The 16,163-nt window shown below is 54.8% G+C and overlaps 1 protein-coding gene across 3 annotated transcripts in view; it reads right to left on the reverse strand.

Annotated features, from left to right (window-relative positions):
• PDE2A (phosphodiesterase 2A) overlaps positions 1 to 16,163 on the reverse strand; it is a 105,855-nt gene that overhangs the window by 37,523 nt on the left and 52,169 nt on the right. For all 3 annotated transcript variants that reach the window (XM_078433120.2, XM_078433119.2, XM_078433121.2), the window contains 2 exons: positions 6,058 to 6,147; positions 2,010 to 2,098 (listed from right to left, as the gene is read on the reverse strand). In XM_078433120.2, coding sequence (XP_078289246.2) covers positions 2,010 to 2,098; positions 6,058 to 6,147 — 179 coding nt within the window. The remainder of the gene's footprint in view (positions 1 to 2,009; positions 2,099 to 6,057; positions 6,148 to 16,163) is intronic.

Consider the following 16,163-nt stretch of genomic DNA (forward strand, 5'->3'; position numbering starts at 1 on the left):
CCCTCCCCCCATCCTCTCCCCTCCCTTCCCTTCCCCTCCCCTCCCCTCTCCTCTTTCCTTTCCTTTCCTTTCCCTCTCCCCCCCCCCCCCCGTCCCCTCCCCTCCCATTCCCTTCCCTTTCCTTCTTGTTACTTTTTCCAAAGGCTTTACTGAGTCTGAAGTGGTTGTGGGGGCAGGGGGTCAGGGGATACTGAAAGAGCTGCTGATGCAAAAGATCTGAGACCTCTCCAAGATGCCTGGACCAAAGACACCCCATCCACCCCACCTCACAGCAGAAAACCTAAGGGGAACGTTTGCAGGCTCAGAAGGGGTGGAGTAAACCCATCATGCTCCCCTCCTGCTTTCTGAGCCCATGATCCTGCAACCCTCTCCCAGGAAGGCCTTCCTGGGCCACTTTGAGGAAACTTCTTGGACGGAGCAAGCTCATATGAAGCAAAGTTCTTAGCAGTAGGTGTGCTGGCTCAGAGGAGAAAGGGGATTATTACAGCATTCTTTTTCCTCAAGATTCCAAAGACCTTCCAGCCCTATTTTACAGTCTTACAGAAGGGACAGTAGAAGCCAGAGAAGGCATGGCCGGCTTGGTTCACACAGTCCTTGAAGGGAGGAGTTATCAGGAGATAACTGAAGGGGAGAGTGTCACTCACCACCCACACCATGGGGGAGCCAAATGGGAGAACAGGAGGTGGGAAAGCTCTTGGGTTGTTGGAGAGGCACCGGCCCCTTCCATGGGGAAGGGCTAGAGAGAGGCCAGCATCCAGGAATCCAGGGTCCCAAGTACCAGGAGGAGCCTCAAAACCACCCACATCCCTAGCCTCAGGAACCTCTGGCATCCCTAAACAGCAATTCTTTCCATGGCTTCTGTGAAAGGAGAGCGTCTCGCCAGTCTCAGCTACCACCTGAAAAAGCCACATTGCTGGACTGCTTGGCCTGTTGGAAAAGCCCTCCTCTTCTAGTAACACCCCCACTGGTGCCCACTGGGCCCTCAGCTCCCAGCCTAGTGCTCCCTGGGCCCATGATGGCCCTGCAGTGCTTACGAGGCAGTGACCATGCCCTCCGTGGCCTGCCTTCCTCTGGACCAGCACTCTTGCCTGTCAACACTTTCTCATCTGACAAGCTCCACTTCCCCTCGCTGTCTCCCAAATGGCCAGGAGCCAGGAGACAGTGTCCCAGGCCTGCCTCTGTCTCACACCAGGTATGTGGCCTTGGACACGTCTCATGATGTTTGCCCATCTGGAAGATAAGGAGGTTGAATTCAATAGGCTCAGAGGTATCAGGGGACCACAGAGCACTGAGCCCGATGTTCCTAAAGTCAGCGATTCCAACATTCTATCATAACAAAAGTAAAACCAGACCTTTAGCACTTCTTATGGATTCAGTTTTAAGGGCTGTGTTAAGCTCATTTAATTCACCCCCAACAACCCCATGAGATAAGTACTATTATTATTGCCATTTACAAACAAGAAAACGGAGGCACAGAGAGGTTGAGTACCTTGCCCTAGGCTATACAGCTAGTAAAAGGGAACTGGGATTTGAACCCAGGCAGTCAGGCTCAGAACCCACAGCAGGACACTGTCTCTGATCTCCTTCTCCCTGCTCTCACATACGGGGTTGACACCGTGTGCTCCCGCAGGTCCAGCATTCTGTGATTCTGTGAGAACTTCCCAGGCAGTTCTCATAGCCTGCTGGGTTCTAACTGATAAACTGCAGCCCTGACCTTCTGAGACTGGGCTCTGAGGAGGCTACAGCAATTTAGAAGAGCTCCCCAGGTTTCTAGAAGAAAACCTACCAGTTGGCCCTTTCCCTGTGCTGTCCACTGCCCCAACACAACATGAGAAAAGACACTGCTTCTCCCCTCTGGGGGGTGTCAGTGACCCAGCCAAGGAACCCCAGCTGGCAGGGAAGCTGAGGTCAAGGTCAGGTGGGGGAGATCAGACTGGATGACTTTGGAAGGTCCCCCAGGCCTGAGATCCTTGACTGTGCTAGAGGCAGTGGGGTGCAAAATAGCTCACCGGACTTTCCCCTCCTGGGGCAGCTCGTGGGGGGGGTCCTCACACACCAGCCGGGACTCCCCATCCAGCAGGTAGGTGTAGACAGTCTCCTAGGACAGAAGGCACTCATGAGACCCTATACAGAGCCCTCCCAGCCGCCCTGTCCCAGCCCAGACATGGATCTGGGTGACAAGGTCACAGACCCTCTAGGAGTGGGATCAAGCATCTGTTTGTTTTTACTCCCCAGGTGATTCTAACATGTAGCCATGGTGGAAAAAGTCCCTTATGAACTTATACCTCGCCCTCTCCTCTTGGAGGGGGTTCTCTGGGCAGGCAGTGACCCGTGACCCTGCAGGCTTTCCTTGTCTATCACCCCAAATCCAAAGTGCTGGGGAAAGAGTCTAAAGGACTGAAGGTGCAGACAAATCTCACCCACCACCCACCTCAGTTTGCTGGGACTCTAGCCTCAGCAAACAACTGAGTGGTCTACTCAGGGCTAAATGCCAAGAGGGGCTCAGAACACCCTGGAAGAGTCCCTCCTACCTCAGAGACACAAATAATTCTACAAGAAACCACACACTGTGACTCAAGCCAGAAGGACTTCCCGGAGGAAGTGACCTTACATCTGTAACTACAGTAAAAATGAAACACATTCTGGGAGTCGGTGAGGCACAAAGAGTGGCTTCTGGGCCAAGTAGCAGGCAGGCAGTGTAAAGAGCACAGAGCATTTATGGAACTGACAGGGGAGGCAGGGGACACAGGAGGTTGTCTTAGGGTCAGCAGGGCCTATAAACATTTGGAGGAGACTGCTGTGAGCCCTGAGAGAGAGGAGCAGGTGCGCATTTTGGAGTGATCACTCCCCAGAGTGAGATCAAAGCTCTCTTCGAAGCTTGTCAACTCTTCAGCTTGTCAGTCTGCCTTCCCCAAGGGCCCAGAGCCATTTTGGCCTCGGTTGTAGGCCATGTCTTGGCAGAAGTGGTTGCCCTCACGGCAACCCCACTGCCCCACGGGTGAAAAATCGACATCCCCTCCAAACAGGACTGGTCACCCCGAGGGATCCGTAACCAGCTCATTCAGCCCAGCCTCACTGAGCGCCCCACCATGCACACTCTGGGTGCGGAGGGAGGGAGACCCAGAGGCCGGTGCTGTCCAGAAGACCCCGAGGGGTACCCACACGCCCAGGTAAGTATCCCGAGGAGCGCTGTTTTCTTGGTGCGGGCAGGCAGGTCTCTCCTCTCTGCTGCGCTACCAGGGAGGGCTTCTGGAGGAGATGACACTGGAGCCAGGCGCTGAAGGCCCACCCGTAGTAAGTGTGCCAGTAAGTGTGGAATCCCTCTCAGCTGAAGTAACGGCCCTTCTGCCACTGTGGGTGTCCACAGTCCTGCCAGCCACTCTTGTTGTTTTTGGCTGCCCCCACCTCCCAGCCCCAGTTCCAGTCCTGCTTCCAGAGAACCTGAACCAGTTCATTGGTGGTATGGGCTGGGGATGATAGGGCCTGAGAAGGGTGACAGGGGCAAGTCACAGGCCAGAACTGGAGGCCCCTTGTCCTCCAGGGTAAGGGTCTAGGCTGGGAGTTTAGGGATGGAGAAATCAGTGGGAGGGAGGCCTCTCCTCATCTATATCCAGCCTCCTTCTTGTCCTCCAATCCTTGCAGCAGCCTGGGAGGGGCCTGAGGGATTTGGCCCAAAGAGGTTAAGAGACCACCCGGCACATAGGGTCACACAGTGAGTCTTCCCCGGGCAGAGAGAGAGGTGGGTACACAAGGGGTGGGGAGCCTGGGAGGACAGATCCTCATCACTTCCGGATGTCCCTCTATCTCCCACCCCCTCACTCTCAGCCCTCTGGGTTAAAATTAGCTGAGTTTATTGGAGAGAAGGAGGGAACCATTTCAGACACATCAGCACCATCTGCATTCGGGGCTGCCTGCCACAATGGGTGCTGATGAGGGAGCCAGGTGCCAGAGGCTCTCCTCACCAAGGAGGAGTATGGAGACCCCTCCCCCAGCGCCCCACCCCTCCCTGGGGGCTGAGCTGACACCTCCATCTCCCTCCCTCCTCTGAGGACTGAGTAGACCGCCCATCTGCCCTTCCCCCCCACCCCCACTCCACTGGGGGTGGGGGGGGGCAGACCAGACCCACCCCTTCCAGTCCCTGCCCCCATTCTCTGGGAGCAGACCAGACCTTCCATCTCACCCCATTTCCTGGGGGCAGAGCAGACCCTCCCATCTTCCCCTACTTCCAGGCAACAGGCCAGATGTCCCCTCCCCATCCCTGCCCCCACTGTCTGGGGGCAGACTGGACCTCTCACCTACCCACCTCTCCCTGGGTGCAGATCCTCCCATCTCCCCCCACTTCCTGGGGACAGGTCAGATGCCCCCCCCCCCATCCCTGCTCCCACTCCCTGGGGACAGACTAGACCTCTTGCCTACCCACCCCTCCCTGGGTGCAGATCACACCTCCCATCTCCCCACCCCTCCTGGGTGTGTGTGGGGGGGGAGGGGAGGGACTGAGACACTCCATGCAATTAAAGCAGGGCTGCCCAAAGTCAGGGCTTCCCTAGCTCATACAGGTCTCTTGGATGAGTTGAGGTAGACGTGTCCCGTTGTCCCAGGAACCTAACTGTCTGAACGACAGCTGTCTCCCAAACCCCCAGCTTTGGAAATACAATTAATCCAGTACAGGGCATCTACACTGGCACAACCACCAGGCACCCTGCCTATGAAGATGTAGCCAGTCACCTCCTCTTACCCCTCCCAGGACAGTCTCAATGGCCACAGAGGGGCCCAGGGCAGCCTTACAGATGCTGACCTGCTAACCTCTCCACCCCCTCCTTTCCAGATGTTTCTCCACCCCAGGCCAGATGTTGCCTCAGTCCTACCCTTCTCTGGGAGGATTTATTTTTGGGCTCAAACACACCACCCACTTCCTACCAATTTCACACTCAATAAAGCTCACTCATTAGCCCTCCTCCAGGGCTCTGAACTTCTAGAAGGTTTGAGAAGGCAGAGCAGAGGAGAGAGAATGGGGATGCTTAGGTGCCAATACCCCTTTGTCCCTGTCATGCTGTGTGACCTTGGGTGAGGTGCCTTCCCTCTCTGGGCCTCTAGTGGTTCATCCATCAAGTAGATTCAGATATGATAGGCTTGCAGGGGTGGAGGTGGGGGTGGAGGATGTCACGTTTTGGCAGAGGCTGACTCTGGCTGGTGTCTAGAGTAGGGGAGAGAGGATTCCAGGCTGTGGGACCCAGTTGAGGCATCTCTTCCTCCTGGAAGTCTTTAGTGCTCCTTTGGCAGGTTCAGACGGTGCTCCCCTTCCCCCCACTAGGCTGACAGCTGAGATAGTGCTGCTCCAGGTCTTCAGGGCAAGTTTACTTGTCCTACAGCCTAAGGTGTGAGCAGTAGCCACTGGAGCCAGGTTGGGGAATGACTGGGGGGCAGCTCAGGAGGGGCACAGTTCCCTTACCAAGGCACTCTGAGCCCAGACAACCAAGGGGACCAGGGCCCAAGCAGCCACCCTCCACCTGCCCCTAATCTGCAATCATCCGTGGTATTGGGGCAGGTGAGAGAGAAGCCTAAAGGTTTCTAGAGGTCACCTTGTCCAGCTTCCTATCTCCAGGCAGGACACTTTAACTTCACACGACTCACTCAATAAAGCTGAGCCTCATTCTAGCACCTCTGGAATGGGATCTGGGATCAAGGAAGTTCTTCTGCATGTCTACCCTCAACCCCTCCAGCTATATATTTTAAAGCCCACTTGACTCCACTATGTTCTAGCTGTTATCCTAGGAGAATCCTTTCCATTGTCTGAGACATGATCTTTCCAATGAAGTTCTAAGTCCCTTTCTGTCTCTGATATTCCAGAATTCCCATGTAAGTTCATTCTTTGGGACTTAGCTTCAGCCCTTCTCTTCCAGAATGCCCTCTCAGAACACTTACCCAAACCCTTCCCTTCCCTGCGAGAATCCTCTGGGCAGGGATCCTGCCTCTTCCTACTCAACTCTGTGTGAGGTACACAGTAAGGAGCTGGGCAAAGATTTGGGAGGTGGGGAAAGTGTGGGGCAAGGCACCTACCACTTTGGGGAGCACAGCTGAAAGGGCCTCCTTGACAGCCCGCTGGAAGCCCGCGATGTGGATGACAGAGCCCAGGCTCAGCAAAGCATCCTGGAAGAGAGAAAAGGGCAGTGAGGGTTTTCTCCAGGCAGGCCAGGGCAGCCCCATCTGCCCAGACAGCTATGAGGACAAAGTCCCAGCTTAAACCAGAGCCCAAGTCTCTCAGACACTTAAATCCCAGGATCTTAAAATCTCAGAATCCAACAAGTCTTATGGCCCTAGAGTATCCAGGTCCACTCATCTTACAGATGGGAAAAGGGGGCTCAGAGAAGGGCCAGGGGCTTAGCATGCTCACAGTGAGTCAAGAGGCCAAGTTTAGATTAGCTCCCAGGCCTCTTGTCCTTTAGCCAAGGACAACTCTGGCATAGTAGGGAAAGCACAATCTTCCATATTAAAACAAAGCAAAACAAGCAAACAAATAAAACCTCAATTTGAATCCTGGGAGCTAGAGAGAGCCCATGGGGTGCATGAGCCCACAAGGTGAGAGAAATACAGTTGGGCCAGCCGCTGGCAAGACAGTGGGGGAAGGAGAAGTCAGCCTTGACTGCCTCACAGCTTTCCCATCCCAGGAACAGGCCTTGTCCTTGGAGAGCCGGAACAGAAGAAAGGTCCACGCTTCTCACTCTATTAACTTGGCCAAGCCACAGGGATCAAAAAGAAAGGTAATGGAACAGGGGATCCAGGGCCAAGGCAGGCTCATGACTCATACCGTCCACTCAGCCATGCCCTCCCCACAAGCCCTTGAAGTTCCTTTCTGTGGATGGCTGGGTCTGTGTTCAAAAAGCAAAATAGTTAACTGTAGGAGGAAGGCGACATGGCTTGGCCCCCATTCATATAAAAATGTTACGAGGTTGAGGGTCTTAGTGAACCACAAACTCAGTCTGAGCCCATAGTGTATGTGTGGCTGGTAATAAATTAAAATGCTGACACTGCAGGCCATATTAATAAAGATCTGTTATCCCAAATAGGGAAGATAACAGTTCTCCCACCTCTATTGGCTGATTAGATCATCCCCAGCGCATTGTGTCCCTCCCAAGTGAGGACAAGATGAGACTCATTCACAGGTGACCCATGTAAGGAGGGAACTAGAAACCAAGTTTTGCATGTGCCTGAGACTGGAGAGTCTGGGGGTGCCCAGCCTACAGCAGAGCAGACCCATGGGTCACAATCTTTGACTCCAAATCTGTCAGGCTGTCCTGAGCAGGGGACAGGACTCCATGGCCCCAGGGACAGCCTGGAGACCCATAGGTTTAAAAGAGGCTGGCCTTGACCCAATGGGATGAAGGACTTTTATCTACGCAGAGCCATGCTACATAGGCATCAGCCACCAGGAGACAAGGAGGAAGTAAGCTGCCTATCCCTAAGGGTGTGAAAGAATGGACGAAGTGCCCATCTTTCAGAGAGGCCACAGATGGGAGTCCTGTACCGGGGTCCAGGCTTCAGCTACAGGTTTCACCCTTGCATGTTCTTGGCTTCGGTTTTCTCCCTCATTCCCATGGCCACCCAGTCCTGTTTCCACGAATGGGCGGCAGGGATGGACTCACTCCCTGAATGCTCACTTGGCATTACTGTCCCCAAACCCCAGCCTCCCTCTGATCCCTCCCACTGCTCAAGAATGAAGACACATCTTGGTCACAGAGATCCATTGCTGCTGTTGGACATCAGAAGCTGCTGATTCCAAACATTATAATCCCCAAATTGGGTTAATTGTCCTTTAACCCTTAGGCACTCCTCATCCCAGTTCACACACTCTCAGCACCACCTATACCCGGCCACACAGCCACAGATTTCCACATCTCTGCAGGAACACCCAACATGCCTTCAGATACCTCCAGGCACACACAAAGGTGCAGCTACTTCCTTATGTGTTCACAGGGCCAGGACTTAGTAACAGCCGCACACACAATATACACGTAAGCTAGCGTGGCCTTTCGAGGTTAATTCTGCAGACTAAAGAAGGGAGAAAGGGCTCATGTCCCAAATAATCCCCAAATTAAGTCTGCCAACCCAGGCTCCTCAGGCTGAGGCTCCCAGGGCAGGACCCCAGAAGGTGGTGCTGATTTAGGTCTGTTCCTGCCTGGAGGTGGGGGGATTAGGAGGTGGAGGGTAGTCGAGCTGAGCCCTGAGGGGCCTTGACCTCCAGTGCAGTTTGATTAAGTATATGCCATAGAAGTTGGAGAAGTGGGGCCAAGCTCTGCTGTGGGGGCAGAAACTGTTCAAAGCCATTATCTTGGGACAGCTAAGTCTTCCCATTTGACAGATGAGGAAACCAAGACTCAAAGAGAAGGAATGTCCCATTGGTGGTCAGCCAGACCATCAGGCAGCACAAGGTCCACAGCACAAGTCTCTGCCTGTCCAGCCCCGGTCTGGCTCCTGCTCTGCACCCGCCCCCCAGCTCCCTTCCCAGGGGGCTTAGAGAGAATAGTCTGTCCTTTGTTCCAATTGGTGGGCACCTCCACCTGCCCTTTACTTGGATTGGGGAATGCCCTGACCTGTCCTTTACTGGAATTGGTGGGTGCCTGTCTGGCCTTTGTTCAGATTGGTCAGCTTTCTATGACTTTTCAGACTAAGGGCAGGATAATGGTGGTGACGGGGGCACAGGAAAGGAAGGTTGGGGCAGCAGCAGAAAGGGGCTTCACATCCTTGGCCATCGTCTTTGGCCAGAGTGGGCAGGAAGCAGACATGGCTGATGAAGCCTGAGGCTCTCTGCCTGGCATCCTTCTGTCCATCTGCCTCCTGGCCCAGCCCTGCCCAGCCTGCCTCAGGAGGGGGGGTGCTGGGAAGACCACTTTCATACCTGACTCTCAAGGGGGCCTTCAAGCTTGCTCAAATGCCACCTCCTCCCTGAATCCTTCCCAGATCTCCAAACAACTTCACCTCCACTGCATCAACTCAGGGAAGGAAATAGCTCAAATTCCAAAGCCCATGATGCAAAGGACTCCGAGAGCAAAGTGGCTGCCTCCGTGAAGGGAGGACAGAATCAGTAGAGCAGCTGAGAATGCACACGCCTCTGTCCAACACGCATGCACACAGCCTCACACAAACAAGCACGCACATAGATAAAAACACAACCATATATATAATGCACACACACGCACACACACACAGAGCCCAGGCTCAGAGTGGAGTGAAGGAGGTCACATTTCCGGCCCTCTCAGTTTTTTTTTTTTTTGAACAAACACCAATATAAATATCAGCATAACAACAATTTCCCAGACCCCAGGGGAGAATTTGTGGTGTGTAGAAAACAGCAGCAATTTCCAGTCCTGTCCCAGATTGACTACAGAAACTCTGTGGCCTTAGCAGGCCCCTTTCTTCTGAGTCTCAGCTTTCTCATTAGTAAAAATGGGTCCTTCCAGCTCTGCACATATAGTTCTATGGTTTTGTAGTTTAACACGTTGTGGATGGATGGGTGGATGGATGGAGTCTCCCTGCTTTCGCTGGCTTCCTACCTGCAACTCTGTGGTTGGAGATAGGGCCAGTCAGCACTGTAGACAGTGCTGCTCTGGGAGCAGGTACCAACCCAGGTACCAAGAAAGGGGAGTCTGTTATGAGTCAGGGCTCTTCCGGAGCGAGTAATGTGGCTAGATCGGCATCTCTATACTTATTTGAGCAGGGGAAGGGTCTAGACTAAATTACTTCTGATTCCTTCTTAGTGCCTAGGATTGTAAAAGCCAGAGACCTTGGCCTTAGCCCTTCTGGTGCTACTTGTGCAGAGACTGATACCCATCCTGAGGGTCAGCATCACTGTCACAAGCTGCCCTCCTCTCTCGTCTTTATGAGTCTCTATGTCTTTTCCCACCACTTTAGACCCTTCTATTGCTCTTCCCACTGCCTGGAACCTAGAGCCTACCTCTCCCTCTGTGGAAGGAAGCCTCACAGTGCCCCTCTTGGTGGCCTACAAGGTAATAGCATCAAACCCAATGGCCAAGTCCCTCCTAAGACTCAAGTTGTATTACTAGGACTGGCCATAAGGACTGACTCATCCAACTCTGCTTGTGCTAGGTATCCTGTGTGGCCTGGTGGGGGTGGGGGGTGTCTCTCTGTGGGCCTCAGTATCCCCTTCTCTGAAGCATGGGTGTTCTTCAAGATCCCCAGGGCCCTGGAGCCCCTCTTTGCCTCTATCCTTCTTTCTTTCCCTCTGGGCTGTGTGTCTCTCTCAGGCCCTGTCTCTCCCAATCTCTCTAAGTGGATCTCTCTTCTCTCCATGCCTCCCTTAGTTGATGCCCATTTCTGTCACAGGCTGCTCTCCTGTCATAGCCCCATGAGGGTCAACATCTTTTCCCACCCCAAGTCTTCTCTCCTCTCAGATGGCTTCTCTTCCCATCTCTCCCCTGCACACTCCAGCCCCCACCCACTCCTCCTGCAAAACCTCCAAGCAGTCCCCCTTGAGAACTTCGGGAGAGAGCACCTGACCCATGATGGGTACCCACAGAATGGGAGGGACCCAGGGAGACAGCCCAAGATGGGGGAAATCAGGGGTGCCAGGGCAGATGCCATCTACATTCTCCTGCTTCCTGACCCCTGTTTTGGTGATCTATATACACAGTCTCTTATTTTCCTGGACAATGGGGCCCTTCTAGGGCAAAGAAGAGTTTGTCCATCTCTGTGCCCAGCACTGACAAGCCAAGCTGCCATATGAGGGTGACCGACAGAACTCCCCAGAGGAAGCCTCCCAGGGGTTCAGAGCATGGAAGCCCCCTTTGGCTGGGCCTCAGACCCCAGCCTGGGCTCCAGCACCCCAACCTGACTCTGCGGCTCCCCACAGCCCTCACAGCGTGCCCAGCCCTGCAGAGTTAAGAGATGTCAAGGAAGAACAAGAGGCAGGCCCTCCTCCCTTCTTCCGCTTCTACCCATGCCTGCCGCCTGCCCAAGAAACCGCCTCTAACAGACACTCATGCCTCAAATACTCACAGAAGAGCTGCACCTTGGATGCTAGGTCTTGCACCCCCAGACCTCCCTTAACAAGCCTGAGCTGGGTCAGGAGCAAGGGAATAGGGAAAAGAGGCTTGGTGATCATTGGGAGACCTGATCAGAAGGATGAGGCAGGACAGAGACCCAGGCCACAGTTGGAATAACACAAATGTCAGAGCCTGGCTTGACTGGGGCGTCGGACTTGGGGAAAGGGATGGCATCTTTTTCAAACACCTGCTGCGAGCTGGCCACCAGTGGCTCTCAAACATCTGTGCCCACCAGCATCCCCTGGAGGGCTGGCTATTGTACAGATCGCTGGCCTCGCCCCCAGAGTTTCTGATACAGTATGTCTGGGATGATGCCAAGTATTTCCATTTCCAACACATTTATAGCTGCGGCTGCAGCTGCTGTTGGCCCAGGGACCGCACTTTGAGACTCAGGGACATACATTATCACTAATCCTCCTGCGAGCCCTGGGAGGGGTTTGTTTTGTTTTACTGCTGAATAGTCAACATACACTATTACATTAGTTTCAGGTGCACAACATTGTGATCTGCCAATTACATACATTACAAAACGCTCATCCCGATAAGTGTAGTCACCATCTGTCACCATACTATGTCAGTACATATTATGGAAGGTGCCTGTTTTGATCATCCTGTTTTGATCATCCTTGCTCAGGTGAGACCCGCCCAGCCTCTGAGGACAGCCTCCCAGTGGCTCCTGCCCCTCTGTCGGGGGGCGGGGGGAATGGAACCCCCTCATGGAAGGTCCCAAAGAAGGGGAGAAGCGGGTTTGCTGGAAGCAGAGGGTGAGGTGGGACTGAGGGGTGGCTTGAGACAAAGGCCACCTGGAGCTCAGGAGCCCAGCCTAGAGTAAAGGCCTGTCCTCCGCCCCTCTCTTCTCACCTTTCTCCGTTGTTTACCCTTTTCCCCTCCCCCTCCCCTGCTCCTCCCCCCCTCCCCCCCACTCTTTGCAGACTCCGGCTGCAGTTGTTACTCCAACAGGGCCGCGTCTCCAGCCTCCGAGCCACACTGGAGACACGTGCACTGTAGAATACACCTGAGCCCAGTCCTGGCGCCCGCACCCCGTGGGCGCTCCACCTCCCGGATGAGCTCGGCCCCCTCCTGCTGGCCCTTCCCCTTCAGTATGCCCAACTAGCTCCTTCTAGGCCCCTCACCGTCAGCTTCTACTCCAGAGCCTGCCTCCCCCAACACGCCCTCCAATTGTCCCAGGCCCCCCTAGATCCCTCAGGGGCTAGGTTTGAGGATGGATGAAGGACAGGAGGATGGAAGGAGTTGGGGAGAGAAGGTAGGCTTGTGTGAACAATCAGCTCTCTGCAGTCTGACTCCCTGGAACCTCTCAGTCTCTAGCACAGGGTCTGGGGTCAGGGAAGGAGGGTTGAAGGGAATAACCAGAGCAGGCAGAGGAAGGGAGGCAAAGCTGAATGTGTGGCGGGGAAGATGGCCCTGGGAGGCAGACATCAGACCAAGGGGGGCCAGGACAGGCTCCTGGATTCCCTACCTTTAACTGCTTCATCCACATGGCAGGGTCAAGAGTGATCTCAATCTTCGTGGCCCACATTCTCCTTGACGCCACAGCCTTCCTCCCCAGCATATCACCAGTGTCCCCCTCATCACAGCTGTCCCAGTCATTCTGATTTTTTTTTTAATGTTTATTTATTTTGAGAGAGAGAAAAAGCACAAGTGTGTGAGCTGCGTAGGGTCAGAGAGAGAGGGAGAGAGAGTCCCAAGCAGGCCCTGCACTATCAGCGCAGAGCTGGTCACGGGGCTCAAATTCGCCAACCGTGAGGTCGTGACCTGAGCTGAAATCAAGAGTCAGAGGCCTAACCTACTGAGCCACCCAGGCACCCTTCTGTCTTGGTCATTATAATTACCTGGTGCCTCTTCATCCTCCTCCACTCCTGGCATAGTGAGGTAATCAAAAGGAAGCAGATGTAAACTCACTGGGAGTCAGTTATGCCATAAGAGAGAAGCCTGGGAAGGAGGAAGGGGTGAGCTCCCTGTCCCCAAGGATGTACTAACAAGGATGGGGGCCATGGGGGAAGGGCTTGGTGAGCTTGGTCCGTCTCCAGCTCTGGGTTCCTTGGCCCTAGATGTCTTCAAACCTTCCTCAGCCTCACCTCTCACACAGTCTTCTTGATGGGTTGGGAGCTGGACAAAGAAAATCCAGGAGCCTCTGAAAGGCAGACACAGTGTCTAGAGCAGAAGAGGAGGATGGAGAGGAGTGACCCACTGGGCCAGTGTCAGAGAAGTTTCTGTCTCTGAGGAAATAATGACCAAAGGATCAACTGGGTACATGAATGGATGGACAAATGAATGAATGAACAAATGAATGAATGAGTGACCCACATCCCTACTCTGGGCCTCTGTCCAGGAACTTTTCATTGTTGCTGCCTTTCTCAGGCAAATCTGACCCTCCCACCGGCCCTCGTGCAGTCCTGCGCTCTCCCCATCCGGGCATGGCATGTGCTGATGCATTGCCACTATTTCCCATCTGGCTCCCCCAGCAGACTGGGAGCTTTTAGAGGCCAGAGGTTGTGTCCTGTTCCTCCCCAAGTCCCCAGCTTCATCCAGCTCATCACAGGTGTCAGGAGATATTTGCTGAGCTACAAAAGGATCAGTTGGACTCCTGAGTGCCCAGACCTGTTGGGCTGTGAGGGGGTACATGCCATCACTGAGTAGATGGTGGACCCCATGCCCTCTGAAGGCTCCCAGGCCGGGAAGATAGCTGAGAGCTCTCAAAGTTCCCCAAGTCTGGCACAGTAACTGTCTTAGAGAAGGAGCCTGAGGAATGAGAGTACCTTGTGTTGACAGCTTTTAGAAACTTTTCTAAGGCAACTCCATGGACCAGAAGGTCCTCTATGCTTCAGGATCATCTCCCAGTGCAGATGAGGCTGGGGACAGCATGTCAGGATGGAGGAGCTCTTCCCCCAAAGGAGCACTATCACTGTCACCTTCTTTCATGACTGAGGTCACTTCCTCCAGGCAGCCTTCCTGGGTGGGTCACTTGTCTTCCTCCCAGGCCTCCTGAGAATTCTTGCAGGACCAGTGCCTAGAGGGCCCTAGGCCTCAAGGAGCCTAATCCCCAGCTTGATGGGGGTAGCCTAGGGCCAGGGGAAGAAAGAAAGCATCTGCCAGGGCCTCACAAGGAGTCAAGAGGTCCATGGCCAAGCTCAGGGCACTTCAAGATACACTAGGCTCCCTCCCTTCTGGCACTGTTTGCCTTTGGGGCCCCCCTAATTCCCGGCTTTGGCCAGGGAATGGGCTGAGCCCCTCTCAGATGTGGGGTGGGGCTGGGTGTCTTTCTCTAGGCCAGAGGCAGGGTTTCTCGTCTCCCCTTCTGTGGCAGACACAGTGCCCAGAGTGGGAGGTAAATCCTGGGCGGCACTAGCCTGGCATATAGGGTTAGTGTGGGCCTGCAGAGGGCAGGGTGCTGGTGGGAGGTAGAGGGAGGGTGAGCCTGGCAGAGCGTCTCCTCTGGGACAAGTCAGAGAGCAGGACACAGAGCCCCTGCCACCACCATCACCATTGAGGCCTGCCTTGGGGCTTTCCCTGACTCTGTCCAAAGCTCCCTCCCTGCCTCTCGGCCTCCCCAGGCTCTCTGTGTCTGTCCCTCTACTTACTGTCTGTCTATTCTCTGGTATGCACTTCTCCCACAGCCTCACTGCTGGTCCCATGACTGTATTTGGCTCAATCTTCGGGGCCTGGCCCATCCCAGCTGTTCCCCAGATCCCAAGGGGGTGGGGCGCGGGGGGGGGGCGTGGTATGAGAAAGACACTGGGACAGAGACAAGTTCAGAGGCAGTGGGACAGACACAAGAGCGAAGAGGGGACCCTGGGGACAGGGCTGGGGAGGCAGGGCTAACAGGGTTATAAAGCCTCCCCAGCCACTGACGGGGAGACCCTGAAGACAAAGTCAGAATTGGAGGGAAGACTGGTGTCAGCCCTTTCCCTCTGCACAGGCTCCTGCCCACCCCCTTCCTTCTCCTGCCCCTGCAGGAATGTGTGAGCACTTTCATTGTTCCTAAAAATAGCTCTTCTTTATTGGGGGTTGGAGTGAGGAATCTTCTGGGCTGGGTTCATCTCAGGCATGCCCCTGCCTCTGGGCTCCCATCTACTGTGTGGGGCCTCTCTGAGTTGCCCTGGCCCTTACCCGTGGTGCTTCATTAAAAGGGAAACCTGACTGTATCCTTCCCTTGCATTAAGACTGCCATGGCTTCTGGGCCCAGGATAGGCTCTGAGCTCCCAGGCCTGTTGGGAGCTATTTGTCGAGTGCTCAGTATCTCATAGTGGGGCCACTGCCTGCTCCTACTGGTTCCCAGGCTCTAACTTCTACCCAACTCTCCAACCTCACTCTCCCCACCCCTAAGTCCCTCCACCTCCAGGCCTCTCTTCCCCCTCCTGTCCTTTGAGGCCTCGCTCAGGTCTGCTGTGCTCACAACTCATCCCTACCGCCAACCCTGCCCCCCTCAGCAGCTCAACAAGGGCTGGGCCTCAGGGGCCCCCAGCGGATGCAGGCTCTGAGGTGCAGCCCTTCTCCAGGGAAGGGGAGACTGGTGGGGAGACAGTGCAAGCTCTGACACCCCTGAGCCCTCCCTGAACCCTGGGCCCTACTGGCCCTTCCATCTCCTGTCCCCAGCTTTAGTTTTCTTTTCTGCACCCTAGGCCTGGAATGTCTCTCTCAATATCAGTCTCCAAGGGGAAGCCCATCCAGTCTCACCTCCTCCCTGCCTCCATTTCTCAGATGGGGAAATTGAGCCTCCGACAGGGGAGACGATGGGCCTGCAAGCTCATGGAAAGGTGGCCACAGGCCACGGGCCTCAGTCACTCTGCCTCGTCTTGCAAGGCCCCAGTCAGCGGGGCTCTAGAGGCAGAAGCAGGCACTTCACACAACCCACCCACCCCGCCCCCGCCCAGGGAAGGCAGGCAGGCTGGCATCCAAAGCTATTTGCCTTTGGAGGGCCCAGGAAGCTAGAAAACAAACATCCGGAGTCTCTGGAACTTCTACTCTCTCTCCTCACATCCCAAGGATCCGGGAGCCACCAAGAGGGTATGCCAGTACGTGCGCAAACACACGCACGCACACTCACACACAGCCCCGGACTGGGTGAACACGTGAGCCCAGAAGATC

This window comes from Panthera onca, chromosome D1 (assembly GCF_046562875.1).
Source record: "Panthera onca isolate mPanOnc1 chromosome D1, mPanOnc1 haplotype 2, whole genome shotgun sequence".
Classification (NCBI taxonomy): domain Eukaryota; kingdom Metazoa; phylum Chordata; class Mammalia; order Carnivora; family Felidae; genus Panthera; species Panthera onca.